At 49.4% G+C, this 14653-nt stretch overlaps 1 protein-coding gene across 21 annotated transcripts in view; it reads right to left on the bottom strand.

Annotated features, from left to right (window-relative positions):
- The window catches only part of LOC140426724 (soluble guanylate cyclase 88E-like), a 581053-nt gene that overhangs the window by 146973 nt on the left and 419427 nt on the right, over positions 1 to 14653 (bottom strand). For all 21 annotated transcript variants that reach the window (XR_011948285.1, XR_011948284.1, XM_072511824.1 and 18 more), the window contains one exon: positions 418 to 574. Coding sequence is in view for 19 of the 21 variants with exons in the window: in XM_072511824.1 (XP_072367925.1) it covers positions 418 to 574 (157 nt within the window). In the remaining 2 variants the exon portion in view is untranslated. The remainder of the gene's footprint in view (positions 1 to 417; positions 575 to 14653) is intronic.

Raw genomic sequence — 14653 nt, 5'->3', positions numbered from 1 at the left:
ATTCCTAATCCTGCACCAAAATCCCAACTGTCATTCTCAACGCTCCCACAAATCATTCCCAACGTTTCCTCCAAACATGCCCAATGCTCCAGCTAATTATTCCCATGTTCCCAAAAATCAATCCCAATATTCATTCCCAATGTTCCCAAAAATCATTTTCGACATTCCAAATGCACCCACCAAACATTCTCAATGTTGCTCCCATTCATTCCCAATGTTGCCACTATACATTCCTAACATTCCTACATCATTCCAAATGCTTCCACCTTTCATTTTGAATGCTTCTGCTAATTATTCCCAATGCTCTCAAAAATCACTCTCGACGTTCCCAAGAAATCATTTTCAATGCTCCCACCAATCAGTATCTAGTCAGTTGCACCAACCTAATCTTGTCTTTCTCTATTCAGGGAAACTCACCAACACGAATTTGAATATTGCTCCCAGTGGATGGATCCTTCAGATGGCCTATTGATCGTACCATGTCCAGAGCCATGTCACAGATGTTATGCGCATGATATTTCGTTTTCTCGGGGACTCCTGCAACCACCATGTAGGCATCTCCGATTGTCTCCACCTGTACACATTGGAGCACAAGGCTAGATACAGTTCCATCCTCTTTTCTGCTGTGATCTATTAGGGTATACATACATATAAAGGATGGAGGTTGTGACTGATCTGTATAAATTCTAGATGGCCGCAGCAGGAAATTCACACAAGAGCACAATTGCTACTGGAAAGGAATAGGGAGAGGCAGGAGAGGGAAAGGATCTTGGGTCAGTGGAACCACAATCAGTTTGGTTGTGGTTAAGAAACAGCAAGGAATTAAAAACATTGGGTGGTGTTTACAGGCTTCGCAACGGTTGCTGTAGTGCCTGGCAGAGTAAAAATCAATAAAGTAAAAGTCTTTGCAACAAGTGCAATCCAGTAATAATGGGGACATTAATCTTCATATAGGCTTGAAGTGGGATAAATTAAATTATTGCTCTTCTTTTAAAATATTTTAATTAAGATTTGTAATATTTTATACATAAGAGCGAGCACACACCCCATGCGAAACAAAACATGTACAATGAGAAAACAACACGCGCCCCCAGACCCCCCCCCCCCCCCTTCCCGGACCGCCCCCCCCCCCCCCCCCGAACAGCAGTTGTTTCCCGCCTGGGATCTGGGATTGATTCTCGGCTTGGTCACTGTCTGTGCGGAGTCTGCACGTTCTCCCAGTGTCTGCTTGGGTTTCCTCCGGGTGCTCTGGTTCCCTCCCCCAGTCCAAAGACGTACAGGTTAGGTGGATTGAACATTCTGAATGTTCCCTCAGTGTACCCAAACAGGCACCGGAATGTGGTGACGATCGAATTTTCACAATATCTTCATTGCAGTGTTAATGGAAGCCTACTTGTGACACTAATAAATATAATTTTCCTTGACATGCAAAGTGAAGAACCCCTCGATCGCATTACTCAAGGTGAACATATTTTTTTCAAGCGATAGGAGCCACACTGAGGCACAGAGTAGAGAAGCTGACCTACACCACAACAGAACCTGTCTGCGAGCAATTAGCGAGGCAAAGGCTTTAACATCGCCACGGTCTGCACCTCCTGCAGCTCATAGAATTTACAGTGCAGAAGGAGGCAATTCGGCCCATCGAGTCTGCACCGGCTCTTGGAAAGAGCACCCCATCCAAGGTCAACACCTCCACCCTATCCCCATAACCCAGTAACCCCACCCAACACCAAGGGCAATTTTGGATACTGAAGGGCAATTTATCATGGCCAATCCACCTCCAGCAGGTCCAACACCCCAAATATGGCCCAAGCGGATTGGGCTCATAGAACATAGAACAGTACAGAACAGTACAGACCCTTCGGCCCACAATGTTGTGCCGACCATTTATCCTCATCTTAAGATCAACCTTACCGACACCCCTTCAAATTACTGCTGTCCATGTGCCTGTCCAAGAGTCACTTAAATGTCCCTAATGACTCCGAATTCACCACTTCCCCTGGCAGTGCATTCCACGCACACTCTCTGTGTAAAGAAACTTCCCCTGATATCTCCCCAAACCTTCTTCCAATCACCTCAAAAGTATGTCCGCCATCTCCACCCTGGGTAAAATTCTCTGGCTATCCACTCTGTCCATGCATCTCATCACCTTGTACACCTCTATCATAGAATATAGAATATAGAACATTACAGCACAGAACAGGCCCTTCGGCCCTCGATGTTGTGGCGAGCCTTATCCGAAACCAAGATCAAGCTATCCCACTCCCTGTCATTCTGGTGTGCTCCATGTGCCTATCCAATCACGGCTTGAAAGTTCCCAAAGTAACCGACTCCACTATCACAGCAGGCAGTCCATTCCACACCCTAACCACTCTCTGAGTAAAGGACCTACCTCGGACATCCCTCCTATATCTCCTACCCTAAACCTTATATTTATGCCCCCTTGTAACAGCTACATCCACCCGAGGAAATAGTCTCTGAACGTCCACTCTATCTAACGACCTCATCATCTTATAAGCCTCTCACCCTCCTTCGCTCCAAAGAGAAAAGCCCTAAATTGCTAATACATCCTTCCTCAGAACATCTCCCTCCTCCAGCCTACCTGCCTGTATCACACACTCATCCTCAAAAACATGGCCACTCTCCTTGGTGAACACTGAAGAAAAGTATTCATTCAACCCCTCTCCTATCTCTTCTGATTCCATGCACAAGTTCCCACTACTGTCCTTCACCAGCCCTAACCTCACCCTGGTCATTGTTTTATTTCTCACATAAGAGCAAAAAGCCTTGGGGATTTCCTTGATCCGACCCGCCAAGGACTTCTCATGACCCTTCTAGCTCTCCTAAGCCCTTTGTTTAGCTCATTCCTTGCTACTTTGTACCCTCAAGCGACCCAACTGAACCTGGTTTTCTCATCTTTACATACGCTTCCTTTTTCCTCTTGGCAAGACATTCAACCTCTTTTGTGCACCATGGTTCCCTCACACGGCCATTTGCTCCCTGCCACACAGGGACATACCTATCACAGACACACAGTATTTGTTCCTTGAACAAGCTCCACTTTCATTTGTGCCTTTCCCTGATAGTTTCTGTTCCCATATTATGCTCCCTAATTCTTGCCTAATCGAATCATAATTACCCCTCCCCAATTATAAACCTTGCCCTGCACTATGGCCCAATCCCTCTCCATTGCAATAGTGAAAGACACCGAATTGTGGTCACTGTCTCCAAAGTGCTCTCCCAGAAACAAATCTAATACTTGGCCCGGTTCATTACCCAGAGCAAAATCCAATGTGGCCCCACCTCTTGTCGGCCTATCCACATATTGTGTCAGGAAACCCTTCTGCACTCACTGTACAAAAACTGCCCCATCCGAACTGTTCGACCTATAGAGGTTCCAATCAATATTTGGAAAGTTAAAGTCACCCATGACCTCCACACCTATCCATAACCTGTTCTGTAATTTCTTCCTCCACATCTCTATTACTATTTGGGGGCCTATAGAAAACTCCTAACGTTCCTTTCCAATTTCTAACTTCAGCCCATATTACCTCAGTAGGCAGATCCCCCTCGAACTGCCTTTCTGCTGCCGTTAAACTACCTTTGATTAACAATGCTACTCCTCCACCTGTTTTACCACCTTCCCTACGCTTACTGAAACATCTATACCCCGGAACTTCCAACAACCAGTCCTGTCCCTGTTCTAACCATGTTTCCGTAATGCCCACAACATCGTAGTCCCAGGTACCAATCCACTCTCCAATTTCACCTACCTTATTCGGGATGCTCCCGCATTGAAGTAGACACACTTCAACCCACCTTCATGACTGCCAGTAGCGTCCTGTGACCTTGATACCCTCCTCAGTACCTCACTACTCTCAACACTGGATTCTGGACTGCAGCTCGTTTTCCCATCCCCCTGACAAATTAGTTTAACCCCCCCCCCCCCGCAGAGCCGTATCAAATTTCCCTCCCAGAATATTGGTGCCCCTCTGGTTCAGGTGTAAACCGTCCCGTCTGTACAGGTCTCACCTTCCCCAGAATGTGCTCCAATTATCCACGTATCATATCACCTCTCTTCCTTATTCGCTCCAGTGTGAAAAGCCCCAGCTCTCTCAACCTTTCTTGATAAGACATTCCCTCCGGTCCAGGCAGCATCCTGGTAAATCTCCTCTGTACCCTCTCCAAAGCATCCACATCCTTCCTATAATGAGGAACCCGAACTGGGCACAATAATCTAAGGGTGGTCTAACCAGGGTTTTATAAAGCTGCAACACGGTAGCATAGTGGTTATCACACTTGCTTCACAGCTCCAGGATCCCAGGTTCGATTCCCGGCTTGGGTCACTATCTGTGTGGAGTCTGCACATTCTCCCAGCATGTGCGTGGGTTTCCTCCATGTGCTCCGGTTTCATCCCACAGTCCAAAGATGTGCAGGTTTAGGTGGACTGGCTATTCTAAATTGCCTTTGTGTCCAAAAAGGTTAGGTGGGGTTACTGGGTTATGAGGATAAAGGGGGATAGGGTGGATGTGTGGGGCTTACTTAGGGTGCTCTTTCCAAGGGTCGGTACAGACTCGATGGGCTGAATGGCCTCCTTCTGCACTGTAATTCTATGCATCAAAACCTCACGGCTCTTAAACTCAATCCCCCTGTTAATGAATGCCAACACACCATGCTCCTTCTTAATAACCTGATCAACCTGGTTAGCAGCTTTGAGGTATCTATGTACGTTGACCCCAAGATCTCTCTGTTCCTCCACACTTCCAAGAATCCTGCCTTTAACCCTCTATTCAGCATTCAAATTCGACATTCCAAAATGAATTACTTCACATTTATCGAGGTTGAACTCCATCTGCCACTTCTCAGCCCAGCTCTGCATCCTGTCAATGTCCTGTTGTAACCTGCAACAGCCCTCGACACTATCTACAACTCCACAAACATTTATGTCATCGGCAACTAACTTACCCACCCTTCCACTTCCTCGTCCAATTCATTTATAAAAACCACAAAGAGCAAAGGGCCCAGAACAGATCCCTGCAGGACACCATTGGTCAACGACCTCCAGGCGGAATATTTTCCACCCACTATCACTCGCTGTATTCTATAGGCCAGCAAATTCTGTATCCAGACAGCCATATTCCCCTGTTTCCCATGCCTCCCACGAGGGGACTTTTCATTTCATAGAATTTTGAAATGAAAAGTCCCCTGGTTCAGACAGGATATACCTAATGTTAAAACTGGAAGCGAGGGAAGAGATTGCTGCGCCGTTGGCGATATTCTTTGCGTCCTCACTCTCCACTGGAATAGTACTGGATGATTGGAAAGAGGCGAATGTTGTCTATGTTTTCTATCCTGATGCATTTCAAAATGTTCAGCACATCCTCCTTCTTAATATCAACCTGTTTGACTCTATTAACCTGGTTCAGGCTGTTCTCATGAACAACAAGGTCCCTCTCTCTAGTGATTACTGAAGCACTATATTCATTTAGCGCCTCCCCTACCTCCACCAGACTCTGGGCACAAGTTCCCTCCACTGTCCCTGATTGGCCCTACTCTCATTCTGATCATCCTCTTATTTCTCACATAAGTGTAGAACGACTTGGGGTTTTTCCTAATCTGTCCCATCAGGGCATTTTCATGCCCCCTTCCAGCTCTGCAAAGTCAATTTTTGACTTTCTTCATGGTTCCCTTGTAATCCTCTAGAGTCGTGCCAGACCCTTCTTTCCTCAACCTTAGGAAGCTTCCTTCTTCCTCTTGACTAGAAGCTCCACCAATCTCGTCATCCAAGGCTCCTTCACCTTAGCATAAAGCCCACCAATATTTCTTCAGTCCTGATCGGGGCCCGAAACCCGTCAACCAACCCCCTGGCTACTTTTGGGAAGGTCAGTTCATCCAGAAAGCGTCTCATCCCCTCCCGCCCCTGAACACCTTGTCCAGCCCCGGTGGATTCCCTACCAAGTTTCACCGCCCCCCCCCCCGTCGACTACCTTCCCTATTTCCCTGGCCGCTTCCCTCTTCCTCAGTTGCTGTGCCAGCATTCTACTGGCTTTCACCCCGTGCTCGTAAATCGCAACCCTCGCCTTCCTAAGCTGTCGCATGGCCTTGACTGTGGACAACACCCCAATCTCAGTCTGCAGCCTTCGCCGTTCCCTTAAAAACTCTGTCCTCGGGGTGTCCGCGTATCTCCTGTCTGTCTGTATGATCTCCCTTGCCAGTCGGTCCATTTCTGCCCTGTCCATCTTGTCCCTATGTGCTCTGTTCGAAATCAGCTCCGATCTCACCACCGCCTTCAGCGCTTCCCAGGGTACCACCGCTGAGACTTCCCCTGTGTCATTGACCTGCAGGTAGTTTTGCATACATTTCCTCACCCTCTCACACACCGCCTCGTCCACCAACAAACCGACCTCCAGCCTCCATTGAGGGCACTGAAAACTTTCCTTGCAGACCTGCAGATCAACCCAGTGCGGGGCATGGTCCGAAATAGCGATCGTCGAATATTCTACGTCCTTCACCCTCGCTATCAAATCTCTGCTCATGATGAAAAAATCAGTTCGGGAATACACCTTATGGACACGTGAGTAGAACGAAAACTCCCTCCCCGTCGGACGGCTAGCCCTCCATGGATCAGCAGCCCCACCACCCCCCCCCCCCCCCCCCCACCCACCCCACCCCACATTTGCTCCATGAACGCCCTCAGTTCTTTCGCCATTGCCTTCATCTTACCCGTTCTTGATCACGACCGGTCTAGGCTGGGGGTCAAGGACAGTGTTAAAATCCCCACCAATAATCAACGATGCGAGTCCAGGTCAGGTATCTTCCCCAGCAGTCTATTGATAAACTCCACCTCATCCCAATTCGGGACATGTACATTGACCAAGACTACCCTCATCCCCTCAAGCCACTCACCATGACAAATCTGCCTCCCGCATCAGAGATTGTGCTGCCCATCTCAAATTGCACCCGGTAGTTGACCAAAATCACGATCCCCCTGGTTTTAGTGTCCAGCCCCGAGTGGAAGACCTGGCTAATCCAGCCCTTCCCGGTGTTGCGCTTCCCCTGGCCCACCTCCTGACAGCCCCCACCTCCGACTACCTCCATGATCCCGCAACTAAGTACCTCCCTCATCAGCAGAACAACTACTCCCCCTAGCAAGAACTGTAACCTAGCCCTGCCATAAACTAACTAAATACACCCCCCCCCACACACACACCTGGCTTCCGTAGACCAGCTCACCCAGCTAGCCTGGTGACTCTCGACTCCGGCACCAACAAGTCTCCCATCTATTGTTCCCTCTGACCCCGCCCAGCAACACCACTTCCCCAAGCCAGCCACCCTCGAGCAATTGCTCTGAAATGAAACAAACGAAAGGAGAAACAATTGAACCCCAACGCTAGTGCATATCAAATAAAACAGAAGAAGTAACAGGCACTCCCAACCCACCCCGATCCGAAAACAAAATGCCGGCAACACCACATACCTTGACCGCCCTCTTTTATCCCAACAAAAGCTCAAGTACAGGAGGGAAACAGAAAAAACAGGAAGAGAAAAAGAGAAACACATAGCACCAGAAAAATGTGTAAACATCGCTCAGTGTCTTATTAACCCAAGTCCAAAAAGTCCTCAGTTCGGCACTTGGCGAAGTCCATCGCATCCTCGGGCTCCTCAAAGTAATGGTGCCGTCCCTCAAGTGTGACCCACAGGTGCGCCGGATACAGCAGCCCAAACTTCACCTGCTTCTTAAACAGAATGTCTTTGACTTGCCTGTAGCCTGCCCTTTCATAGATTATCATAGAATATACAGTGCAGAAGGAGGCCATTCAGCCCATCGAGTCTGCACCGGCTCTTGGAAAGAGCACCCTACCCAAGGTCAACACCGCCACCCTATCCCCATAACCCAGTAACCCCACCCAACACTAAGGGCAATTTTGGACACTAAGGGCAATTTATCATGGCCAATCCACCTAACCCGCACATCTTTGGACTGTGGGAGGAAACCGGAGCACCCGGAGGAAACCCACGCACACACGGGGAGGATGTGCAGACTCCGCACAGACAGTGACCCAAGCCAGAATCGAACCTGGGACCCTGGAGCTGTGAAGCAATTGTGCTATCCACAAGGCTACCGTGCTGCCCTTCTTCTGGCCACCTCCACGCTCAGGTCTGGTAGATGCGCAAGAGACTTTTATTCCAATGGCAGCTCCCCGTGCGCTTGGCCCACTGTAGCACCCGCTCCTTGTCTAGGAACCTGTGAAACCGGACCACCATCGCTCGAGGGGGAGGGGGGGCGGCACACGCTCGTGGATGCCTCGCCAGCGCCCTGTGCACCTCCACCAGGCGCGGGAAGACAATCTCCCATCAGCTTCTGGAGCATGCCCGCCACATACGCTGCGTCATCCTCTCCCTCAGCCCCCTCCGAGAGACCCACGATTCTCAAATTCTGCCGACGAGACCTATTTTCCAGGTCCTCCACCTTTTCCAGGAGCCTTTTTTGCTCGTCCTACAGCCTCTCCACCTCCGCCTCCACTACCGTTTGGTGATCCTCCTGCTCCTCCTGCGCCTTTTTAAGCTTCTGTACGTATGATCCTGGCTATGCTCAAGGCGCTCGATAGACTTCTGAATCGGGGCTAAACTGTCCCGCTTCAAAGCAGTAAAGCCCTCTTGGATGACTTTGACATATGCTCTCTTGTTGGCAGGACTGTCTGCACCGGGGCCCGGACACCGGCCATATTGTCCTCAGCAACAGCTTCTACACGACACTTGTTTTCTCACTTCTTCAACTGTTTGCGACTCTTTCTGCTTCTTCGTTCCATCGGGTAAATCGGGTAAAGCCACGGGGCCGGATGGGTATCCGGTGGAGTTTTACAAAACGTTCTCCGAGGTAGTGAGGCCGGTGCTGGCTAGGGTTTTTACTGAGGCAAGAGAAGAGGAGTCTTACCCCCGACGATGTCACAGGCCACCATCTCCCTAATATTGGAACGGGACAAAGACCCGGAGGCATGTGGGTCCTTCAGGCCAATCACTCTGCTCAACGTAGATGCTAAAGTTCTGGAGAAGCTCTTGGCGGCTCGGATTGAGGACTGTGTGCCAGACGTCATTATGGAAGTTCAAACCGGGTTCGTCAAGGGCAGGCAGCTGGTTGCCAACCTAAGAAGGCTCCTGATTGTGATTATGATGCCACCGGAGAGTAGGGAGGTAGAGGTAGTTCTGGCAATGGATGCCGAGAAGACTTTCGACCGGGTTGAATGGGACTATTTATGGGAGGTGCTGGGGCGTTTTGGGTTCTGGGAAGGCTTTATCGACTGGGTCAGACTGTTGTACCAGGCTCCGGAGGCCGAATAGGACGACATCTGGCTATTTCAGGCAGTACCGTGGGACAAGGCAGGGGCGTCCCCTCACCCCACGGCTGTTTGCGTTAGCAATAGAGCCGCTGGCAATTGCCCAAAGAGCTTCTCGGGGCTGGTACGGGGGGGGGGGTAGGGGGTGGAACACAGAGTTTCATTGTACGCCGACGACCTGCTCTGATACATCACGGATCCAGTGGCTGGGATGGATGAAGTCACGGGAATCCTGAAGGAATTCGGCCGGTTGTCGGGGTACAAACTGAACATGGCAAAGAGGGAGTTGTTTGCAGTCCAGGTGAGGGGCCGAGAGGGTAGGTTGAAGGGGCTGCCGTTCAGTGGGGGACATGTTTAGATACCTAGGGATACAGGTGGCGCGGGACGGGGACCATCTGCACAAGTTGAACATGAATTTCCTCCGGGTGCTCCGGTTTCCTCCCACAGTCCAAAGATGTGCGGGTTAGGTGAATTGGCTAATGATAAATTGCCCTTAGTGTCCAAATTGCCCTTGGTGTTGGGTGGAGGTGTTGAGTTTGGGTAGGGTGCTCTTTCCAAGAGCTGGTGCAGACTCAAAGGGCCGAATGGCCTCCTTCTGCACTGTAAATTCAATGATAATCTATGATTAATCTAGGACAAAGGTTCGGCACAACATCGTGGGCCGAAGGGCCTGTTCTGTGCTGTATTTTCTATGTTCTATGTTCTATGTCTCGGTTGGTGGAGCAAATGAGGGCTGAGTTCCGAGGTGGGATGTGCTCCCACTGACACTAGCGGGGAGAGTGCAGACGGTTAAAATGACGATCCTCCCTAGATTCCTGTTCGCTTTCCAGTGTCTCCCCATTTTCATTCCACGGTCTTTTTTCAAGAAGGTAAATAAAATGATTTTATGATTTGTGTGGGCGGCAAAGTCGCCGTGGATGAAGAAGGTGATGCTCGAGAGGAACCGAGGGGAAGGGGGGGCTGGCGCTGCCAAACTTTAGTAATTACTACTTGGTGGCCAACATAAGAACATAAGAACTAGGAGCAGGAGTAGGCCATCTGGCCCCTTGAGCCTGCTCCACCATTCAATGTGATCATGGCTGATCTTTTGTGGACTCAGCTCCACTTTCCGGCCTGAACACCATAACCCTTAATCCCTTTATTCTTCAAAAAACTATCTATCTTTATCTTAAAAACATTTAATGAAGGAGCCTCTACTGCTTCACTGGGCAATGAATTCCATAGATTCACAACCCTTTGGGTGAAGAAGTTCCTCCTAAACTCAGTCCTAAATCTACTTCCCCTTATTTTCAGGCTATGCCCCCTAGTTCTGCTTTCACCCGCCAGTGGAAACAACCTGCCCGCATCTATCCTATCTATTCCCTTCATAATCTTATATGTTTCTCTAAGATCCCCCCTCATCCTTCTAAATTCCAACGAGTACAGTCCCAGTCTACTCAACCTCTCCTCGTAATCCAACCCCTTCAGCTCTGGGATTAACCTAGTGAATCTCCTCTGCACACCCTCCAGTGCCAGTACGTCCTTTCTCAAGTAAGGAGACCAAAACTGAACACAATACTCCAGGTGTGGCCTCACTAACACCTTATACAATTGCAGCATAACCTCCCTAGTCTTAAACTCCATCCCTCTCGCAATGAAGGACAAAATTCCATTTGCCTTCTTAATCACCTGTTGCACCTGAAAACCAACTTTTTGCGACTCATGCACTAGCACACCCAGGTCTCTCTGCACAGCAGCATGTTTTAATATTTTATCATTTAAATAATAATCCCTTTTGCTATTATTCCTACCAAAATGGATAACCTCACATTTGTCAACATTGTATTCCATCTGCCAGACCCTAGCCCATTCACTTAGCCTATCCAAATCCCTCTGCAGACTTCCAGTATCCTCTGCACTTTTTGCTTTACCACTTATCCTAGTGTCGTCTGCAAACTTGTACACATTGCCCTTGGTCCCCAACTCCAAATCATCTATGTAAATTGTGAACAGTTGTGGGCCCAACACTGATCCCTGAGGGACACCACTAGCTACTGATTGCCAACCAGAGAAACACCCATTAATCCCCACTCTTTGCTTTCTATTAATTAACCAATCCTCGATCCATGCTACTACTTTCCCCTTAATGCCATGCATCTTTATCTTATGCAACAACCTTTTGTGTGGCACCTTGTCAAAGGCTCTCTGGAAATCCAGATATACCACATCCATTGGCTCCCCGTTATCTACCGCACTGTTAATGTCCTCAAAAAATTCCACTAAATTAGTTAGGTACGACCTGCCCTTTATGAACCCATGCTGCGTCTGTCCAATGGGACAATTTCCATCCAGATGCCTCGCTATTTCTTCCTTGATGATAGATTCCAGCATCTTCCCTACTACCGAAGTTAAGCTCACTGGCCTATAATTACCCGCTTTCTGCCTACCTCCTTTTTTAAACAGTGGTGTCACATTTGCTAATTTCCAATCCGCCGGGACCACCCCAGAGTCTAGTGGATTTTGGTAAATTATCACTAGTGCATTTGCAATTTCCCTAGCCATCTCTTTTAGCACTCTGGGATGCATTCCATCAGGGCCAGGAGACTTGTCTACCTTTAGCCCCATTAGCTTGCCCATCACTACCTCCTTGGTGATATCAATCCTCTCAAGGTCCTCACCTGTCATAGCCTAATTTCCATCAGTCACTGGCATGTTATTTGTGTCTTCCACTGTGAAGACCGACCCAAAAAACCTGTTCAGTTCCTCAGCCATTTCCTCATCTCCCATTATTAAATCTCCCTTCTCATCCTCTAAAGGACCAATATTTACCTTAGCCACTCTTTTTTGTTTTATGTATTTGTAGAAACTTTTACTATCTGTTTTTATATTCTGAGCAAGTTTACTCTCATAATCTATCTTACTCTTCTTTTCATAACTATGATAAGGAAGTGTAACGTGGGTGTGGGTCGGTTTGGGGGCGAATGGAGGCCGCTTCGTGTAGGGGGACCAGTCTGGCGGCACTGCTTACAGCGCTTCTGCTACCCCCGCCAGCACGGTACACCAACTGCCCCATAGAGGTGGCGACTTTGCGGATCTGGGGCCAATGGAGAAGGCACGTGGAGGGGAATGGGAGCATCGGTTGGCCCGGGAAATATGGACGGTGGGTTCCAAGCATGGCGGAGGGCTGGAATTGAGATGATGGGGGATTTATATTTGGAAGGGAGCTTCCCGAGCACGAGGGCGTTAGAGGAGACATTTGGGCTGGCGCGAGGGAATGAGTTCAGGTACCTGCAGTTGCGGGACTTTCTACGCAGACAGATTCCATCCTTCCCACGTCTGCCGCTCAGGGGGATCCAGGACAAGGTAGCGTCCAGTGGATGGGTGGGAAAAGGAGGTTTTTTTTCATAGAATTTACAGTGTAGAAGGAGGCCATTCGGCCCATCGAGTCTGCACCAGCTCGTGGAAAGAGCACCCTACCCAAGGTTAACACCTCCACCCTATCCCCATAACCCAGTAACCCACCCAACACTAAGGGCAATTTTGGACACTAAGGGCAATTTATCATGCCCAACCCACCTAACCTGCACATCTTTGGACTGTGGGAGGAAACCGGAGCACCCGGAGGAAACCCACGCACACACGGGGAGGATGTGCAGGCTCCACACAGACAGTGACCCAGGCCGGAATCGAACCTGGGACCCTAGAGCTGTGAAGCAATTGTGCTATCCACAATGCTACCGTGCTGCCCCAAAACGTTTGAGCACCCAATTCATTTTTTCCAATTAAGGGGCAATTTAGCATGGCCAATCCACCTACCCTGCACGTCTTTGGGTTGTGGGGGCGAAACCCACGCAAACACGGGGAGAATGTGCAAACTCCACATAGACAATGACCCAGAGCCGGGAACGAACCTGGGACCTCAGCGCTGTGAGGCAGCAGTACCCACCCACTGCGCCACCATGCTGCCCTCGGCTGTGGCGCAGTGGGTCTCGGATATATAGAAAGAACTTATGGGAGCGGAGGAGTCACAGACCAAGGAGCTGAAGCTTAAGTGGGAAGAGGAGCTCGGAGGTGAGATAGAAGAGGGCTTGTGGGCAGAGGCATTGAGGTAGGGTAAACGCAATCGCAACATGCGCCAGGATCAGCCTGATTCAATTTAAGGTCGTCCAGCGGGCGCACATAACAGTGGCCCAGATGAGTACATTTTTAGGATTGGAGGACAGGTGCGCCATATATTCCCGAGGGCCAGCAAACCATGTCCACATGTTTTGGGCATGCCCAAAACTTAGGGGGTACTGGCAGGGGTTCACGGATGTTATGTCCCGGGTACTGAAAACAGGGTGGTTATGAGTCCAGAGGTGGCTATTTTGGGGGTTTCGGAGAACCCGGGAGTCCAGGGGGAGAGAGACGCTGACATTTTGGCCTTGGCTTCCCTGGTAGCCCGGCGACGAATCCTGCTGGCATGGAAGGACTCAAAATCTCCGAAGTCGGAGGGCTGGCTATCAGATATGGCGAGCTTTCTCGGTCTGGAGAAGATTAAGTTTGCTTAGAGGGTCGCTGTATGGGTTCGCCCGGAGGTGGCAAACATTTATCGACTTCGTTGCGGCAAATTCATCGTCAGCATGGGGGTTGGGGTGGTGGGGGGGGGGGGGGGGGGGGGGGTGGTGGGGTGGGGGTTTAGGGCAATGTAGTTTAGGGGGTTAGTTAGGCAGGTCCTTGTGGGAGGGGAGCTGGGTTTCTTGCACGATAACGATTGATTTTTGCACACCGTTTTATATTATTCTTGTTTATTGTGCCAAAATGCCTTAATAATTGTTTATCAAAAAAAATGTTCTGGGTCAGGTGAACTCCATGATATACTTAGGTGTTCTCTAAATCCTGGCCAATCATACTGCCCCTGTGAAATCCATGTCTTCATAGTTCTCGTAGTTCCAAGTACTGATCAAGGTCCAAGTTCATCTGCTTTATTCCTGACACTCCTTGCATTGAAACAGACACACTTTAACCCATCCCACTGAGTGCAACTTTGCCCTATCAATGGTCTATTCCTCACAGTCTTGCTGCATACTATTTCTGCCTGTTCAACAGCTACCCTATCCTCTGATTCGTAGCTCTGATTCCCGTCCTGCTGCCAAACAAGTTTAAATCCTCCCGAAGAGTTCAAGCAAACACCTGCCCAGGATATTGGTGCCCCTTCAGTTTAGGTGCAACCCGTCCTTCATGTACAGGTCCCACATTCACCAGAAGGTATCCTAATGATCTACATATCTGAAGCCTTCCCTCCTGCACCAGTCCTGTAGCCACATGGTCAGCTGCACTCGCTCCCTGTTCCTTGCCTC

Source organism: Scyliorhinus torazame, chromosome 7 (genome assembly GCF_047496885.1).
Source record: "Scyliorhinus torazame isolate Kashiwa2021f chromosome 7, sScyTor2.1, whole genome shotgun sequence".
Taxonomy (NCBI): domain Eukaryota; kingdom Metazoa; phylum Chordata; class Chondrichthyes; order Carcharhiniformes; family Scyliorhinidae; genus Scyliorhinus; species Scyliorhinus torazame.
Note: the sequence above shows the minus strand (reverse complement) of the source record. Positions and strands in the feature narration are given on the sequence as shown.